At 40.2% G+C, this 19,917-nt stretch overlaps 1 protein-coding gene across 2 annotated transcripts in view; it reads right to left on the minus strand.

Moving 5' to 3' along the window:
- Positions 1-19,917, minus strand: part of LOC146616880 (MAM domain-containing glycosylphosphatidylinositol anchor protein 2) — a 190,249-nt gene that overhangs the window by 68,811 nt on the left and 101,521 nt on the right. For both annotated transcript variants that reach the window (XM_085372252.1, XM_085372251.1), the window contains exons 4-6: positions 15,673-15,869; positions 10,828-10,960; positions 10,361-10,630 (exon numbers count right to left, since the gene is read on the minus strand). In XM_085372252.1, the coding sequence (XP_085228378.1) occupies positions 10,361-10,630; positions 10,828-10,960; positions 15,673-15,869 (600 nt within the window). The remainder of the gene's footprint in view (positions 1-10,360; positions 10,631-10,827; positions 10,961-15,672; positions 15,870-19,917) is intronic.

A 19,917-nucleotide genomic window follows, 5' to 3' on the forward strand; every position in this document is an offset into this window, starting at 1 on the left:
TTCTTTATTTACTTGATCCTGCATTGTGATCCTGATTGTCACTTAGAAAACCTTACTTGCTGATATGGACCACAATCTATAGCTAATAAGTGAGAGTCAGACTGGTTTACTACTTTTATCAAGCTCCCATAGTTAAGTTATGATGTCAGGGAAGTGTTTTTTCAACTCTGTAGGGAGAGGACAAGAACATATGGAAATAAACTGTAAAGAATATTATAAATATACAGTATAAGTATTTGAAAGAGCAATTCATTGTTACCTTTAAAATGTCTTAAACTGTAATGAAGCCCTAGCTTCGCGTATCTGCTTATACACTAGATTTACGCACAAATATCAAACACCAGCATAAGAAATCCAGCTTTATTATTGAAAGCAATGCTGGCATTGCGCAAGTCAACATATGCACAAACAAGTTCTGCATGCATTATAGATGAACTTGGAAGCCCGTTGCTTTTTATCATCATCAGAGCTTCCTGTCATTGAACCTTGACTATGGCAAAATGCTGAGTAAAACATAAACAATCTTCAGCAACTTTCTTCATGGTAATATCAAGAGATAAAAGGTTCCTCTGTTTGTACTTATATTTGCATTGCATGTTTCCTGCATCTGATTTTCTTGAGAGGTTGTATGCTGTATTCTTTTGAATCATTACCGATCATATTACAGTGTGCCCCGTGTTCCCTTTTTAGCTGTAAACTGAAGGGTTTTTGCCTGTAGCGAGCCCTTTTGATTCTCCATAGCTTTAATGGCCTGTGGGAATAATAGGTGGCCTGTACATAAAAGCGCAGATAATCACACAAAGAGAAAAGCCGTGGTTGAGGTCTTCTTCTACAGAGACCTCGTGACACACGGCGGGATTACAACGGCACCACAGGGGACCTTCTTATCCGCAATGCACACAGCACTGGCATCTTTGCTATAAGGAACACATATGTATGCGTATAATATAAAATAAATAAAGTTATTAATCATGGAAATACATACATGGAGCCACACTGCGGAAAAAAAAATGTTTGAACATGTTTTTTCCTTCACTGTCTCTCCAGTGCATCGCGTTGGCTTTGTCTGTTGGAGAAGAAAGACTTGTCTCACTCTCTTCTCACTCTGAATCATTATCCTCCTGTCTACCCATCAGCCCATCTCATTTTTCAGTCAGCCCTGTCTGTCCATCTCTCAGCAGACGTCGTACTGCGCTCTCCATTCACTCTTGTGGAGAATATCAGCATGTGAAGCTGAGCTCATCTCTCTGAGCCAGATGGATGTCTCTAGAAACTGCCACTCACTTCATCAGCTCATCTCAAGGTTAAGCGCGGGGGGGGAGGATAACGGCCAACAGGACGGTTCAAAACGCGAGGCGTTCACACGTATGCACACACATATTTGCTCCGCCAACTAAACACCTTTTCATTTCCCTCTTATCACTCTGTGTTTTCACATTAGCACCAACACATTCCCCATGCATCAGCATCTTTACAAAAATCACAGCCGCACACATCCCCATCCCTAAATGCTGCACCCAACCTTCACGCTGACCTCTGGCTTTAATTTATGTTTAAACAGGTATGCGCACATATAAAGGCATACTCACACACATACAAATACAAAGACGCATAGAACCTCTCTACGGCCACAGCGCAAGAGCCGGGACCGCCTGTGCCAGTCCTGACCATCCAGCCATTCAATCTGGCATTCATGAATGGAAATATATTCAGCTTTTGACCAGAATTTATTCCAAAGCAAAGAGAGGTTTTCACAAGGCACGTCATTTTTGTTTTCCCACCACTAAACAGTCTAAACATAAACAGCAGGGAGCCCCCAGCGAAGGACTGTATTTTTGCTTCTCTGTGTATGACAGCAGCAAGCTTCCAATCAGAGTTACAAAAGTAAGGATGGCGGTTGCTCGACTTTGCACACATTTATGCTCAAATATGTGTACCCGTGTACTGTAGATGCATGCAATTAGTTGCACCAGCGTTAGCAGTTCTGAATAATGAATACCTTTGGCATAAAAGCCTGTAAGCAGCTTAAAAAGGTGTCGATGCCTAGATTTGCTGGGACATCGAGGATGAATATCTGATTTTGAATCTTGTCAAAGTGAAAGCAATACGCGTTTCTCTCACACAACACAGAAGGAAAACATATTTGCTTTGGGAATAGATGGGAAACACATGCACAGAGAGATGACTGTGTCTGTGTTGGAAGACATAAAAACACAGCGCCAGACCAACTGTCCATTTCAACACCATCTACAGACAGTTCTGTCATAATTCACCGATGCTCCATTTGAAAGCTGCCTCCTCATATTTGCCACCCTCCCTCCACCCCAAAAAGAAAGAAACAACTGAGTGCAGTGAGAGTGTCTTTGCATTGTCACAACTGATATATCACAACTGGTGTCTTTGTCGGTTATAGAATAGACTCAAGTGGCAGAGAAAAGCAGGGTATTGACCTGCATTTGAAGACGTGTTGCGGATCCCTAATCCATAAAAAGGATCCTGTCAGCAGGGTGATGTGATGCCAGTAGCTCGCTGGGCCGGCTGTGGAGATGGCCAAGCCCTGGAAGGCAGTCTGGCTGGTGGGACAGTATGGCCACCGAAACTACCATCTGCTAGGGAGAGATGTGTGTTTTCACATACACAGCCCCCTTTGGCAACAGCAGTTTGCTAGGGCTTCTCAAGGACTGGAGACAAGAGTGAACAAGCTGAGATAGGCAAAGAGGAGGCCACAGGGTGACCCTGTAAATTGAGCAAAATAAACTCAGAGGAGCAGAACCAAATAATTTTGTATTTCACGTACACGTGAAGTAAAGCAATAGCTAGCCACTCATGGGTACTCTCTCCTCCAAAGTGCTTACATTTCCAAACGTTTAGCCTTCAATGCCTCTTACTTACACACGACACATTCAGCAGTTGTACCATCGTGTAGCTCAGTGAGGGAGAGGGAGATAGAAGCAAGGACTGCCTTTATGGCGTGGAAGTATTCAGACTGTTTTGAATTTGTGGGTGAAAAGGGAGAGCAGATCACAGTAAAATGCAAATTGCGTGTGGGTGATAGTAAGTGTCTACTTAAAATCTGAAGAAGCACCTGCTGCTAAGCAGAGCTCCAGAGTGGCCCACTGAAGAGGAGAATGACACTCCAAAACAGCACTGGCTACTTTTTTAGTTCAGCTAAAGCTACAAGTAAAAAATCCAAAAGGCTGTGACTGGTTCCATAGTGCAGGACATGCTACCAATATCCAACCTGATATCACATCAATAGGGAATGAGATCAAGTCAGTAGATTCAAAAGTATATGTACAATAAGATAAAGGTCTTCTACACCAATGACATGTACAACAACAGGTCCTCATTTTTGGTAAAATTAGTAGATGACAGAGTAAATACCCTTTTAAAGAGATCAAATTTTGTAACTAGTAACGTTGAATTAAAGGTACTAATCATTAACTATTGCTAACCGACCTCAACCACTATTGCATGGAACAAAAATGCAAGTAATAGAAGGAAGCATATATTTTGTAGATCATAGGAAAATTATTTATGTGTTAGAGAAGAAGAATAAAAAGCAGCATTTACTACAGCAGTATTTCTCTGTCGTGTATGAAGTGGGCTGTATGTGGCCCACGATGTAATATGAGTTTGACATCCCTGATGTGTATGTTTGGGTCTTTGTTAATGGTCACAACCTCATAAGATTCACCAGAAGATCAAACTCAGAAATCCTTTATCTGTACACTAGGACTGAAAGCTGGATTAAGCATAGTGGTCATTGTTCTTTACAATGTTTGGGTTATATGCTTATGTGAAATAAGGGATTTAGTATATAATGTGTAGCTGCAGGGTACTTTCAAACATCACAATTTTGGGAAATCTAGTGAATGCTTCTGCTGAATCTACATTCCATAAACAGAAGCAACGTGTGTCAGATTAATCTCTTGCAGCTTTCCGAGCATTACTTCATTTATTCCTCATAACTCTCTTTTTTGTCGTTTTGTAACCTTTTTTTTTAAGATTTAGAAAAAATCTACAGAAAATTCTGTGATGGGGGGGAAAAATAGAAAAAATCTGATTTGCTTCTAAATTCAAAGACCTAACAGTATCCATGGTGATAGAAGTTTCCCAGTAAAAATGGAAATTTAGCACAACCCCATCATGGCCCACCCACCAGCCCCCTTAATACGGCGCGATGCTGTGAGTTTTCTTTCATGCCGCGTGACACTCACTTACAGGAAGAATCACTTCGAGGGAAGCCGCAAAAGCACGAGTACGCAAAGGAGAAAAGGTTCTGAAAAAAAATGACTCACAGTTTGGTTTAAAGAAAAGCAGTCGTCAAACAGATTATAATTATCTATATCATGCTGATACGGTCGGAGCGACTGATGAGACTGATGAGACCAGCCCTTAAGTATCATGTTGTTTAAAATAAAGTACATTGTGCTGATGCTTGCGCTTAAGCCTTACAGCAGAATCTATTTTTGGTACAAATGATATGTTAAATCATTGAATCTAGACATATATCTACCATTGCACAGCTATGACGACCACAATTATTTGGTGCATGCTAATCCCAAAATTGAAATTGAGTTAGTGACAGCTCATCAGACTCAAGAGAGCGATCCTGAGATATGTGATAGCCTCCTGAACCCACCTCCTGCCAATTAGTGATGTCAAGTTAGACAACATCGCCTCTCTTTTTAACTAACTGTTCCTCACAGTTTATTTTCCTGTCAGATAAAAAAAAAAAAATCAAAAGAGCATTGTTTTTGGCTTTTAGAGCATTTATTCTATTTCTAGTGTTTGGTCCGAATTAAATTTGACACCAGTGATGTTTTGCTTGACTTTGGATTGTTTTGCGTCACATGATTGTGACAAACTGAGGCATGATTCTGTCACCTCAGTTTGTCTTCCTTTCTAATTGACTCTGCTTTGATGATATCGCTCTGTGTCCAAGCTCAGCTATCATTCAAGTTATCTGATCAAAATACAGTCTTTGTGAAAAGTGTTATTTCCACTGTCTGTCGTGATTCATCCCAGAGCTGTACTGACATGAGGGACTGTTCATTAGTCAGATAAGAATGTGCCCAATTTATTTTCTTTTGTCAGAGACCTTTTATTTGCTTTATCACATGTTCATTAATTGTGTCATTTTGACTGTTGCACTCCCTTTCTATCTTTCATTTATGTCTGTTTGCTGTTTGATGTGTGATGACTCATTAATTTTATGTACCTGAATTCTTGTCAATTCTTCACCCACCCCTCCTATCTTACTGCTGTGGTCTAAACATCTAAATGGAAGTCAAAGTGATATAAGTGGGTTTTACGAGCCTTTAAGACTTAAGTCTTTCATACAAGGACGCAGTACAGTGCAAAAGTCTCAAGGCACCCAAATGTCTTTATATTTTTTTTTTAGGAAAACAGATGCAGCAATTTACTGAAAGATGCAAAAACAAATGGGAATGCAGCTTTTAAGAGAAAAACAGAGTTCACTTGTAACAAGCAGGACATGAAAGCCAATGTTTGTTTGGACCGCCTTTATTCTTTAACACCTGAACTCTCTAAGGCAGCTTTCCTGAAACTTCTTTAAGGAGTCTAGAGGAATAGTTCTCCAGGCTTGTTGAAGGAGATTCAAAGTTCTTCTTTGGATGTTTCTTTCTTTTGTTCTGTTCTCTATCAAGATGATTGTGCACAACCTCAGTAATGTTAATATTCTGGGGAGGCCAATCCCTGACTGATAGTGGTCTGCTGTGAGTGACTTTGTGTTCAGAATTCCATGAATTCCATCAATATTCCCATAACAATATAAAATGTTCAAATTTGTCATTCTTCAGCTTTTTCTTCCTCTTTCCTTTCCTGAATAATAGCTTCTTGATAGCTACCCATCAACTGAAACCATCTCTGATGGGATGCAAAAGCACTGTGTCAGGTCATTGCCGGATTCTTTCCTATTTCTTAAGGACATGACTTGCAAATAGTGTTCATGTTCTGTAGATAGTCCTCTTCAGGCCTGCCACTTCTTCTTTTTTCCATCACTTGTACAGTTTCCTCAAAATGTATCTATGTACTCACTCTATACTATGCAGAGACATGGCAAGTTTTCAGGTAAAAGCTCTTTGGGAATCACCTTGTTGGAGCAAAAATACTATTTTATGCTTGTCAAACTATTTATGGCATGTTTCATAGATTCCACTAATGAAATAGAAACAAATTACAGAAAGATAAAAAATAAACTTGGTTCTTTGCTACGTTGTTGGTTATATGTGGACACAACAGTGGCACGTCTCTTGATTCACAGGTCAGTGCTATATGGTTTTAGAAATATACATATATATTCTTTTAAACATGGTCAGGTACAAGGACTCAACAGAAAAACAAAGAAAAAAAAAAGAAAAGAAAATCTTGCTCCTTGGAAGCAAAATATTAAAGAAATGAGTGGTGGTTCAAGACTTTTGCACAGTACAGTAACTCCATAATGAATATTTTTTCTGTTGCTAAGTCAATACAACTTTAAGAACAGTAACAACTATATAAAATATCCAAGTCAGAGTTATATAATGCATTAAACTTTTATATCTGGCGTGATGGCACAAATAAAATACTTATTTGTCTGCAAACCGCTGCATAACAAATCAGTGGCTGCGTATGTGTTTGCTACTAGATATTCAAGCAGAATAATGCATATTCTTCCTGTTTAACTTTTTATGAGTACAGACAATGCTCCATAGGCTTAGACAGATGACAGAGGTCTATATATTTAAACAACACATGTTTAATAAAGGTAGTGAATTCTCTTTTATGATATTTTACTAAGATCTCATATGCAACGTACTGTGCATCCAGATGTGAGACACATCAGCGAGTGTGTCATATTTATTGCAGTGACTGCCTGCAGTGAGTGTGCTCTGACTTATTCGCTCCTATGGGACACCTGACATCTCCTCTTTGATGCAAGCCTTTCAGTTCTTAAGTCTTCAACTGTATGGGCACTTTCACAATACGGAGACGGGGTATATCTGTCAGGGGGACCATCAGAGATGATTTGTTGATGATTTGATTTTCAGCCTAGGGAGCATATGGCTGCATAAATAAAAGCTTCCAAACAGACTCAGCATAGCGGCGACCTGATGATGGAGCTGTGGCATAATCTCTGAGATGGAAAGAGAAAATTATGACAAACTGCACTTCTGAGCCACTCTGCTAAACTCCTGTTCATATGTCTTCCACTTATGTGCGAACAGAGAAACGTAAAGTATGATCATTGCACCAATGCTTGTTTTGTTTGTCAGGCTTAAGCTAATTAATGCATGTTTTTATTCACCTGCCTCAGATTCCTGCATTTTCTCATTCAGGGCACTGGTATCTTCTGTTATGTCACAGATAAAAGTCTGATCAAACACCATCCTTAATCCTCAAGCTTAGTAACGGCAATCGATTTAAAAGTATGAAAGTCAATTTCCTCAGGCGCTGTGCCGCATCGCTGCCGCTCTTATAGTGAAATGGCTTTTCTTTACAAATTCGAACATTGCCTTTATTAAGAATTAGTCCTCAAATACATTTTCAGCATATGACTTTTTTTTGACATTTCTTATGCCAAGTTCATATCGAGTACAAGTGCCCATCATCTGCTGGGTATCCACTTTGATAGCGAGCCATCAGTACGACGAGCATGCAGAAAGTGGTACTCAGAAAACAGTTATTTCTGTAATGAGCTACAGCAAGATCAGATGCTCCTCTGCCTCCTGTGCCACTCAGGTGAAGAGCAGCTTGGAAAATAATGTTTTTCTGGTAATGACCAAGCAAACAGCAGTGACCCTCCTCCAGCTGCTCTTGTTAAATTTGTGATAACCACTTCTTGAATCAGTGTATTTTAATTAATGGCTTCGCACTCTCTTCCCGCTAGCATTACCTGTCACGATCCTGGGTCTTTTGACCCAGCGTTTTGAGTTTTAGTTTATGGTTTATGTTTAAGCCCTTCAGGTTTTCTAAGTTCCTTTTTTTGTTGTTATAGTTCTTTGTCATTAGAGTCCCCTTGTGTCTTCCACCCCTGTTAAGTCTCCCTTGCCCTTCATGTGTTTCATGTCTGTGTCTTACATTGTCAAGTTCAGGTTGTCATGTCTGCGTCTTATGTTTCCTGTTTTATTTTGAAGAGGTCTTGTGTTCCTGTGTTCATCGTGTTTAGTTTTGCTCTTCCACTGTGACGTCGTTATGTTCATGTGTGTCAGCTGTTCCGCCATGTGTTCCCACTTCTCTCATTAGCCTCCTGTGTGTATTTAGTCTGTGCCTTCTCATTCAGTCTTTGTCGGGTCGTCTGCGTTGTTCCCATGCCATGTCCTGCGTTCAGGTTTTCATATAGCCTCATCATCATTGCCATGTTCAGAGTTTTGTTTGTTTTTCTGTTTTCCAGGGTTTTTAATAATAATGGATTGCATTTATATAGCGCTTTTCGGGACCCCTCAAAGCGCTTATACCACTATTCATTCACTCTCACATTCATACACTGGTGAAGGCAGCTACAGTCGTAGCCACAGCTGCCCTGGGGCAGACTGACAGAAGCGAGGCTGCCATATTGCACCATCGGCCCCTCAGGCCATCACCAGTAGGCGGTAGGTGAAGTGTCTTGCCCAAAGACACAACGACCGAGACTGTCTGAGCCGGGGCTCGAACCAGCAACCTTCCGATTACAAGACGAACTGCAAACTCTAAAGCCACGATCGCCCCATAGTTTCATAGTTCATGTTTCCTTTCTAGTTTACCCAGTTTAGGTTATTGCTTAGTTTGCATTGTTTTTGCCTCTTTATTTTTTACTGTTCTGTCTGCCTTAATAAACGGCTCATCATCAGTTAAGTTTGAGTTTTAGAATATCTGCACCTGAGTCCGCTCTTCACACTCCACGCAGTTTCCCACGGCAAACTGTGACAATTGCCCTCGACTGTTTTAAAATTATCCACAGCTGAAGTAAAGGTTCGATGGGTTTGTAACTTTAAACCGCACTTCTTTATCAGAAGCTATCGAGCCTGTGAATATACTTAATATAAACATATGAAGAAAACAGAGAAAATTTCAACTCTTCCTTTCAATCAGCACAAAGGGAATTTGCCTATTATTTCAGGACTGTGGCTTGTTAGTTTTATTTGTTATTTATTTATCTATTTATGTCCACATATTTGCTATAGTATACCTTTTTCCCACTTAAAATTCAAATGAATTACTACAATCCAATAAACTATTAAACAGTCACAGGCTTTTTGATTGTCCTCTTTGGCTGGTGTGGTCAGAAACAGCTACTTCGTGAAAAGAGATTAGTTGAGCATACTAAAGGGCCCATTAATGTCGTTGCAACCAGTGAGATCACCACAGCCTCGTCACCATTCATTCCAGTGTTGATTGCATGGGTACTTGCTGAAGTATTCTACTTAATGCCACTCAAAAAAACCCTGTGCATCAGCACTGGTACTGGAGCAGTGGAAGTCAAAACAGAAAGCAAAGTTACTGCAGAATTTTCTCAAAAACTCATCTTTTCAAGCTGTTACAGCATCTTACTCTGCATAAGCTGGGAATCTCTGAGCTTCTGCATTGATATTTCTTTGAAATGGCAATGAAAAGCGACACAATCGGATTCTTGTGTGTTCAACCCAACCATGCCGGCAACGGGACCTGCACGAGGTTACACCAGAATGTGGTTTGTGCCAGGGGATGTGACGTCATTTTTGCTGCATGCTGTGTGAGTGACGGGTATAAAGTGTATAATATAGCAGAGACAGACAGCATGAGACTGGATAAAATGCATATTTTTAAAAATGAGGATCCGTAAAAATTAGCCAATATTTGGTTGCACAGCAGGTTATAAGAAACACATATGTTGTCATTGTTTATTGGTTTGAAATCATTCGTAAAGTTTCCACAATATCCCCAAGCATTTCGTTTGGTTTGTGGGTATAAAATAAAAAAAGTATTGAATGGTACTGTTAGCCATATTATTCGATCTACACTCTAAGGATTTTTTTTTTATAGTTGTGGAGGTATTGCAATAAAAAAAAAGGAATTTATTGGGTTTTCAGATTCTTAGATTCCATCTGGATGCCTGTCTTCAGTATGTGGATTCTGTATGGCTTCTAAAATTGGCAGAACAGGCTTTAGGGTTAGCATTAGCAGTGTGACATGGTGTAAAAAAAGGTTGGAGTGTGGGTTTCTGTTTACCAGGCTAAAGACATAGCTAGTATTAACGACCGAATGAAAATGGAAGTCTTGAAAGACACATTTTCTAAATATAAACTTTGATACTTTTGCACCTAGATAATCAAAAAAATAATATATATCTTATGTTGGGATCTATATATTGTTTTTATATGCAGGTATGCATTCTCACCTCGCACTACAATGGTAGTGGACTTCTTAGCAGGGTTTCCCACATTGTTGCTGGCCACGCAGCTGTAGACCCCCGCCTCATCTGAGGTGATGGCCGGAAGCGTAAGTGTGCCGCCCTTCACCACACTTCTTTGTGGCAGGCTGTCATTACTGCTGACCCAGGTGAGAATGGGAGGTGGCTCACCTCCAGTAGTGATGCAAACCAAGGATACTGTCTGTCCTGGATTCACCACAATAGGATCCTCTACCAGCAGTTTGATGGACGGGGATGCTGTGGAAAAAGAGAGCATCGATGATAGACTGGAGGAAGATGGACGGCTTTGGCAGTTATGACAGTTACAGAATAACTCAGCTGAGAAAATGCATGACAGTTCATCTTTCTCTTTCTACATCTTTCTTTTTTTAGGATATAATTATTTAGTTGCAATAAGCTTTCTGTGCACAAAAGTCAGTAATGATGTGGAGTACCTGTCTTATTGGTAAGTCTGAAGATAACACTGCGGTCAGGAATCCCACACACATTTCTGACAGAGGCGATGCAGCTGTAGTTAGCGTAGTCTTGGGGACGCAGATTCTTCAGCTTCAGAATCTTCGTTTCCCCCTGCAGCTCAGACGAAAAAACAACACTGGTATGCAAATGTGTGCAAAAATATGAACATAATCAAGTGAAAGGAATATAAAAAAATAGGCACTGGGAAGGAGATTACAAAGGCCAAATTGCTCCACAGAAAAGTCGATATTTATTAACACGTATGTAATTTTAATAAAGGCAGGTGAAAAAGTGCCACAGAGTTCAGACATTTGATAGTTAAATCTAAATGAAAATGATTCTGATGTTTTTCAGCAATGAGTGGATTACTCTCTAGTGAAAAGCCCTATAGCATTTTGTGCCACAGAGCTCCAGGAATACAGATGAGCACAGTAGGGGATCTCTCCAAAGAAATGGCTCGCCCATTGACAAAGTGCGTTTGATTCCAACCGGGCCTGTCGACTATGAGCCCCACCTGAAATGTTACAATAAGGATGTAAATCTTTGATCTGGCTGACTCCAGTGTGTGGGTGCAGGGATGCGTTGGGGAGGGAATCAAAGATGAGTCAGCCACATGCTGTGGCAGCACACACAACGCTGCAATCACTCACGACTTTCACACCCTTTCATTTCTGGTGAGGCTCATGGATAAATTAATTGCATTAGATGAGCCATGGACCCAACATTTCGCTTCCTTTATTTTTCCGTTACCACTTTTGCTTTGAAGCGGATATCAGGGGAACGATGCCTATGGTACTGAGGTATTCAAAATGCAATTGGTGCAACTGGTAGGAAAGACAATTTGGAAAATGCAAGGGGTTGAAGCCATTAAACCAAAGTGGTCCGAGGGATTGATGGCCATATTGATGGACAGATTGAACACTAAAGTACATAAACAGCTTTGGGAATGAGACTTAATAGGTGTCTATAGAAATTTGGGAGGAGTGTGGTGTCTATCAGCTAAAAAATATGGCATCTCTAGCTTTGTTTTCATGCTTTAACTGCATGTTTGTGAGGAAGAAAAACTAAAATTGAAACCACTTGGGCTTAAGATGTTTGGTGGTAAAAATGACTTGAGGGTATTTTTCATGCAAGCAGCAGGACACTGGCTCTGGGAAAATATCTGAGGGAGATGAATCAAAAAAATGGTTACCACATTCTGAGATGTGGTAACCATTTGAGACACTTTTTGCCTTTTTAGCTTTTTAATTCATTAATAAATCATCCACTAGACTGTTTGATTACCTACTTAAAAGCCTTGACACTCGGATCAAAATAATTTGCTAATTCCTCACAGGAAACACTAACATTTATACCTGCAAATCTGATACAGTAATAATGCAAACTTACACCAAACAATGTGAATAAAAAAGGTCTTATCAGCCTCATTTCACATTCTTGTTGCTGGTCAAATTGTATCTAAGTGAAGTGAACTACATTAGGCCTGCGGTTGTAAATGTTAATAAGCAGTTAATAAATTGATTTTCTTTCTGACCTTTTCCATAAGCTAGCTGGACAAACAGTCGGTTGCAGTAGGCATCCTAATTAATTACAGCAAAAAAACAAAAAAAACAAAGGTTTTTTTCCACATCTTGGCAACTCCAACACTGATATTACAGCCCATCACAAATTAGAAAATGATACATTACGGCTTATTGTCATTTTATAGAAGGTAACATTTGAAAAAAGAGAATATCATAGCACACAAAAACATCAAATCCATAAGTGTTAATTATTCTAATAGCCTAAAATTGAAGCAGAAATAATGGATGAAGTGGATAATTGTGCTATTTTCGACACATTGCAGGCAAAGTTTTGCGGCCAGAGGGAAAACGTTACAGACAGCAGGACGTGGTTTCTACAATAAAGCCACACCTCTGCTCGCTTAATTATGAACTGGTTTAAAATGCCACTCCTGCATTTCTACAGCATCAGTGGGAATATAAAGCATTTTGCTGGGCTGGAAAAATTGTGCCAGAGTGAAGAAAGGAAGTCGTAAAGATAAACTTAACTAAAAATCCATGGATAAAAAAGGAAAAGGAGACAAAAGGAGACAAAAGGAGACAAAAGGAGACGCTGCAGCTTTGATTTAGGTCAGTTACAAGTGATTCCCTGAATAGTCTGCGGAGAGTTCAGGCAAGTTCCAATATATTGTTGAAAAATAATGTTATTAGCCATTTATATGTGCAAATTACTTGGAGTTTAGTCAGGATTTATTTGGGGTTGGATTCACGTAATGCTAATCTCTGAGTTTTGGGTTGTGTTCAAATTTCAGACCCAATTAAAGCTTTAATAGAGGGCAGGATGAAGGAGCGAGGGAAGGAGCAAAGAGGTATGAAGAGCAGGATGGAAGGGAGAAGTGTCTTTTGGGGCCCGGTTGTGCAGCGTCTTCAGACTCCTTCACCCACTCTATTAGTTCCCAGCCATCTTTCTCCATTTGGCCAAACATCAATTTCACTTTTTTTTTTTTTAATCTTTTTTCTTTTCCTCTTGCCACTTCTTAAGCCTCTTTTCCCCTCTCAGATGTCTTTTTCTCTTTGTCATAGTTTTGTATTCTCTCAGACGCTCCATTCCACATACAACTCACATCCAATTCGATCAATTAAACAAAAAAGAAAAAGAAAACTACAATTCCCTCACAAGTGGCTGAACAATCTCAATCAGTTCTTTGTTGACTGCACAAAATCCATTTTGGAACAAAGCTTCTCAATTTTCAGACTGTAAAGAAAATCCACTTGATCATCTGAAAGAACTGATTTGTGAAGAAAAGTCTTTCCGCAGCCTTTCAGCATCTGCAAATCCTTAATATGCATGTAACTCATGAAACTGGGTTAGTGAGGCTGGTACTGCACTCTAAGGTATGCAGCAGGGTTTTATAACAAATAGCCACAACAATAATGTTATTGCCAATACATAATCAAATCACCTAAATCAAATAGAAACACTATAATTACGTGACAACGTGCTGCGTTGATTCGATAATTAGCAACTGCCTCTTACTCATCTCGCTAGAAAAAAATGCAGAAAGGGTGTGCGGCTGTTGTGACAGTGTGATGTTGGGTTTGTTAACGCATTGTTAAATGAGGTCAAGATATATCATGATTTACATTTGTATGTGTATGCATCAGTTTTAAAGCTTTGCAGTACCTTTAAAAATATGCCACAATATGCAATAATACAGTGCATTACTGATATTAATAATGGCACTGCTAAGAAAGATGGTTTACTTTAGGTGCAGGGCTTTTCTTTTTTTTTTTCGAAAGGCCATTTATATTCGTAATAAAGGCCATTGCGTAATTCATGGAGTGCAATGAAGCTTCACATCTGATGGCAAAAATAATACTTTGCTCTTTCTGTTTATTGCAACTGAAACCAAAACGCGGTCCCATGGTGAGAGAGTAATATACTGTGGGAATTTCTGGAGAATTCCAAGCCTTTTTTTGTTTGTTGGTGTTTTCCAAAACTGCTTGATTTATAATGAAAATGTTTGTTGGAATTTCTTTTGCCTTCCCATGGTTAAACAAACAGCACACACACACATGAAGGTGCCACAGCTGCGACTTAATTCTGGTCATGAGTGGATCGCTAAATAAATATGAGAGCACTCTGTGAGACAGAGTTTCAGCTAATTTAGCACCTGATAAACAGAGCTTGTGCTTTGCCTTCAGAAGGTTATTAAATGGTTTCAGATCCTCTGTACGGTATCAGCCTATTTGTTCTTTCTTTGTAGTCTCTGGGGGAGGGCACAAGGTGCATGTCTTAATGACAGGTTAGGCAAAACAGAATTCAAAGACTTTTACCAAAGGTTCACATTCAAATGCTAACAACATTAGACAACAGTCAGTAAAAAAAGACGGCTGTGGAGTCATGGTTGGAAACTTGAACCCATCTTGATGTGTTATGATGATGGTGGCAATGTCAGACAAATCTACAGACTGGTCTGTGAGCATCTGGCAACCCGAGCAGTTTTAAGTGGTTGCTGGAGGTTGCGTCAGTTGCTGGGAAAAATGCAAAAAATGCAAAATCCTCAATCATAAAGGCTGACAGACCCGTGACAACCACCTGTCACTATGGAAAAACATATGTTCTCCAGCTGGTTAAGAAAAAAGCCTCCTTGCGTTCGCTTTGGTCACGAGGATATTGCTGTGATCATGTTTTTAATGGAAGTGGTGGACTTGTCGAGCGTTGGTCAAGCAATAAAGTCGTTCTTCGTACAGCAAGTTCTGCTGTCTCTTTAAAAATGCAACACCAGAAATGTTGTCTTCAAGGTAAAAGTATCACCTTTTGTAAGAAGGGATCAGCACTAAATCATAACTTTGACTGAGAATGTAAACCCCGTCCATTTCAAGTTCATGTCGCACTTTATCAAGTTGTACTATCACTCAGCTAGTAATTAGCAAATATTTGCAGAAAAGCATGAAAATCAACAGACAACCTGCTAGCAACCAAAGCAGTCACGAGTGACAGCCAACCCCATAGGAGCCACGGCTAATTAATCAGAAAGCACGTTTCCCTAGTAACCAATGGTTGTATCACGTCCAATATGGCGGATAACCCGCGAGCCATGTCCACATGGTGTCACATAGGAAGGCGCCGTGGAAGTCTTTCTTGACATTTGCAAACACTTTGTTGATGAATTTGTTGTCTTGGCTATTACATTTGTTTCGTAATTCTTGGTCATACCATGTCCTTCTTTTAGACCTTTAAAATAGATCAACTTTCTCTACATGTGCCATTCATTTTAATTTGAGATATTCATTCAAATCACGTTCCTGTCGACTTACCTGTGTGAAAAATGGCTCATAGATCTCCACACCCTTGTCTGAGCCTTGCGTCAGGACCTCTCTCCCACGATGCCAGCTGTAGCGGACAGGCGGGTTGGAGTTAGCCACACAGCGCAGGAATACAGTCCTCTCATAGTAGAACTGTTCCTTAGCTTCTCCTATACTCTGGTGCACTGTCACCACCGGGTCATCAAGGTCTGTGAAAGGATCCCACACACACACAGAGGAGGAAGGCATTAATAAACACTTTCCCATTTTTCACTAAACAACAAATCTATAGATCAATATGTTAAAATATTTCCAAAAAATAAATAAATATAAATAAATAAATAAATATTATATATATATATATATATATATATATATATATATATATATATATATATATATATACATACACACACAATAATGGATTGCATTTATATAGCGCTTTTCTAGACACTCAACACGCTTTACAATTCTACTATTCATTCACTCTCACATTCACACACTATATTTTCCAGGATGCTGTAGCAATAACAAATCTGTACCGTAACAGCAATCACAACTATAATCGCTCACAATACGCACTTCTTGATTGTGGTTAGAGGTCTGAGTGAAGGGGTCAGAATTCTCATTGCATTAGGGGGAGCCAGCAATCTGCATGGACTCGGGGGTCAACGTGAGAAAGGAGGTGAGAAGCCCACTACCTGAACTGTTTAAGTCAATAGGATGCCGCCCAAGGGCACATTGACTTCCCAGTCAAATCGAGCTGCTCTGTGCTCCAAGTCGCACTCCATTGTGAGCTTCAAAGACGAGAGAGGATGACAAATACTGTGCACAAAATGATGTTTGATGTCCATCACTTCAAAGAACACTGTTTGGCTGGCCTCTGATCTCATTCAGGCACTCTGTGATTTGACACATCTGTTACTCTACCCATTCCCTGACAGATCTGAAGGAAGTTTTACCCCAATACCAGACAGTTGGTTATTTGAGAAAGTGCCTGTTGTTGATTAAATGGATTCAAAGTTAATCATCTTACCCGGCTATCGCATTAAGCCTTGGCAAATGGTGTTCATCATAGCTGTGGTGTCTTTTAGCATGCTAATACTCGCCTTTTAGATTATGTCCATTTGCACGCTTAAAGAACGTGGGGAGCTAGCTGTTTCCCTTTCATCTCCATCCGAGATGCAATCAGTTTTTTCATGAGCAAAAAAAAAAAAGAAAAGAAAAAAAATGAGGCAATTTAAGGAAAGGATGAGAGACACCCACGCAAGTTATTCTTCATCCTTAAAATTCTAACTGATAACGAGTGACCTATGAGGGGGGATATGATTGAGGGTGTTGATGGGGGAGTTAGTGTATCAGCCAATGTGCAACAAGGTGGATGACTGAGCTGGTGTTTTAATGTGTGAGCAAAAAAGCAAGCAAACTGCTCACGGTAAATACCCAAATATTTAATGATTATAAGCCTCTAGAGAAAAACTACACATGCTTTAGGTATCGTTAATGGATAAATTCATTCCTTTTAATTCTGCAGCTTTGGCCCACCCCTGGATTTGCAAAGGATCAGGTCCTAATCAAAGGGCTGTGGGCCACAGCATCCCTCCTGGACACACCAACCAGAGAATGCTGATTCCTCGGTTTCATTAAAGACATGTTCTGCCCTACAGCCCCTTAATCAAAATCTAGCAGCGGTCAATATTTCATCCAGGATCCATTACAGTGTCTCAGGTAAGAGCAATTACCTTTGGAGGGGTGGGGAGGGAAAAAAAAGCAGGAGAGGGGGGTGATAACGCTCTAGAGAAGACAGAGCAATTGCAGGGCCATTTTAGAGGAGCAGATTGCTCTAAGTAAATACACTGATTCATTATAGAGAGGAGAAGAAGAGTATGAATCCTACATCTTATCTCTGACTCTACCCAGCGTCTGCCTCATCCGTTTCCTGCTACAAACAGTCAGTTTACCAACTGCGGCAGGAATGGAGTGATTCCATTGACAGCCCTATCTACCTTGGGATACATGTGTCATTGAACATTGGACCTGATAGGAGGATGCCTTTTTTTTTTTAACTTGGTGACAACGAAAGTGCCTGTATATGTGTATATTAGGTAAGGAGCAGTTTGAGCTATAAATAGGGCTGAAATGATATGCAGAGAAGGAGTGGATGCTAGGAGCGCAAAGAGATAAATATGGAAATATGGAAATGCACGCAGTGGATTAAAATTTGATGAATTTCAAACAAAATTCCACCTCCACCATCATTTTTTTTCTCCCCCCGTAAGGATTGTGCATGTGTGTGTGTGTGTGTGCATGTCACTCTTGTGCAATTAGCTTCTGAAGTCACGCTTGACTGATTGTGAAGCTTAAATCCCAGAGCCCACAGGAAAACTGCGGTGTACAAGCAGTCTGCGCCAGAGTTGTTAGGGTTTGTAATTGCAGGTTTATGGGTTCACAGGCCGGTAAATCTGCCCATGTACAGCTAAACGCTCTAGCGCACTAACCGTAGCATCACTCCCGCTCACCTCTATCAGCCATGACAAGTCTCCAAACTCTGGGTTTCTCTGTAATGGGAGGCGGGGGAGGCAGCATGATGCACAAAAGTGCAAACGTTAGATGCAATGTGCATGCGAGGCAGTGGAAGTCTCACAAGACGAGCATAAAAGGGTACAACGCTCGGTTTATCTTCTTTTTTTTTAATCTTCTACACTGAAAAAAAACCTCAAATAAAACCCGACATGATGATGATATTCCCATTTGACTAGCAGAAATCAGATTTGTACTTTACAGGCCTACCAAAACATTTGTTGGACAAATAGGCACAAGTGAGTGGTTTGGATAAAAGAGAAATTGAAGACTAAAGAAGTCACTTCATTATCACATCAAACCATGGCTGCTTCCCTTTCATGTCCCCCCCCACTTACCCACTGCCAAAAAAAGGCAGACACCTACATGAAAACACACGTATTGCCCCACTCCACCTACACCAACATGCCACACACAGACGCACACTTTTTCAGTGCTGTCTCCTGGGTGCTAATCTAACGTGGGTTTGTCTATTTCTTCTTGGCTTTGATGTCTTTCACCCTCTCCACCTGACTTGCCAAAGTCACCTGAGAAGAGAGAGCCTATCAGGCTTCCGGGCTGTCAGCCATGAGCAACAGAGGGTGGCGATTAATTTCACCTAATCACTGTCCCAGCATGATTACCAGCGGGAGCTGCTGACCTGAATGACATTTGTGAAATGTCTTTCATGAGTGAAAACAGCTCTCTTATGTCACTGACAAGCTCTTTGCTTTTATTTTGTGCCAAGGGACCGTGAGCAAGTGCAAGAGATGGGTGGGAGTGGGGTCGAGGTCAGAAACTAACAGAAACAAAAGAAAGAGGAAAAAAAAGGCTTGGCTAGAAAGATATAGGATTAATGGACTGTTCTAAGGAGGACTGTTTCCGGGTCTGAATTAATGGCAATCCCCCTTTTTTTAAAACAAATTTGGACAAGTAATCCTAAAAAAATCCCCCAGAAACAAAACAATCTAAAACAAAAGAAAAAACAATAAAGTTATCCTGACATTTATCTAAGTCATAAACTTGGTCTTTAGACAGTAAGAGTGGTTGCTGAGAATGAGTCTGCCACCTGATTTAATGTCCATCAAGTATTCATGTCTTTGTTCATGTGCATAGCAAGATTTTTTAATACCCGCGAGGGCCCTTTTTTCCCTTAATGCTTTAGATTAATAACAATAAACTGAAACTATGGGCACGGAGGACTCTACATGAAATTTCTGTAATATTCTCAGGCTAATGTGTTACGCTTGGGATAAATATAGCGCACAAAGATCTAAAATTGTTGACAATATGCACTGTTATGTGTAAACACACATCAAATAAGTGAGCCCAAATACACCATGATATAGATGGTTTGTAATTACTGTTTGCTGAATGATGCACTTTATTGCATTTCATTTACGTGGGTCACAAGGTTAATAACCCACTTTAGTGATATATAACATTCATCTCATGCAGAAGCCTCTGATGGAATATGTGAATCCAGCATGTAATTTATTGTCAGAACATTTCCTTTCCCTCCATCTCTCAAACCCTCGGCAATAGTGACCTCTATCTCATTGCTACACTCCACAATAACTACCTCCTGCTAACTGTATCTATTTGGTGTCATCTGTTGCTTCACACTAAAGCGTGATTGTCGAGGCGGATGGATGAGTTTGGCGGGAGGCTGAGGGCATGATGCATCTATTTCTGCAA

Source organism: Diplotaxodon limnothrissa, linkage group LG15 (genome assembly GCF_057381915.1).
Source record: "Diplotaxodon limnothrissa isolate DT_005_m linkage group LG15, D_limnothrissa_male_GT1.1, whole genome shotgun sequence".
NCBI lineage: Eukaryota > Metazoa > Chordata > Actinopteri > Cichliformes > Cichlidae > Diplotaxodon > Diplotaxodon limnothrissa.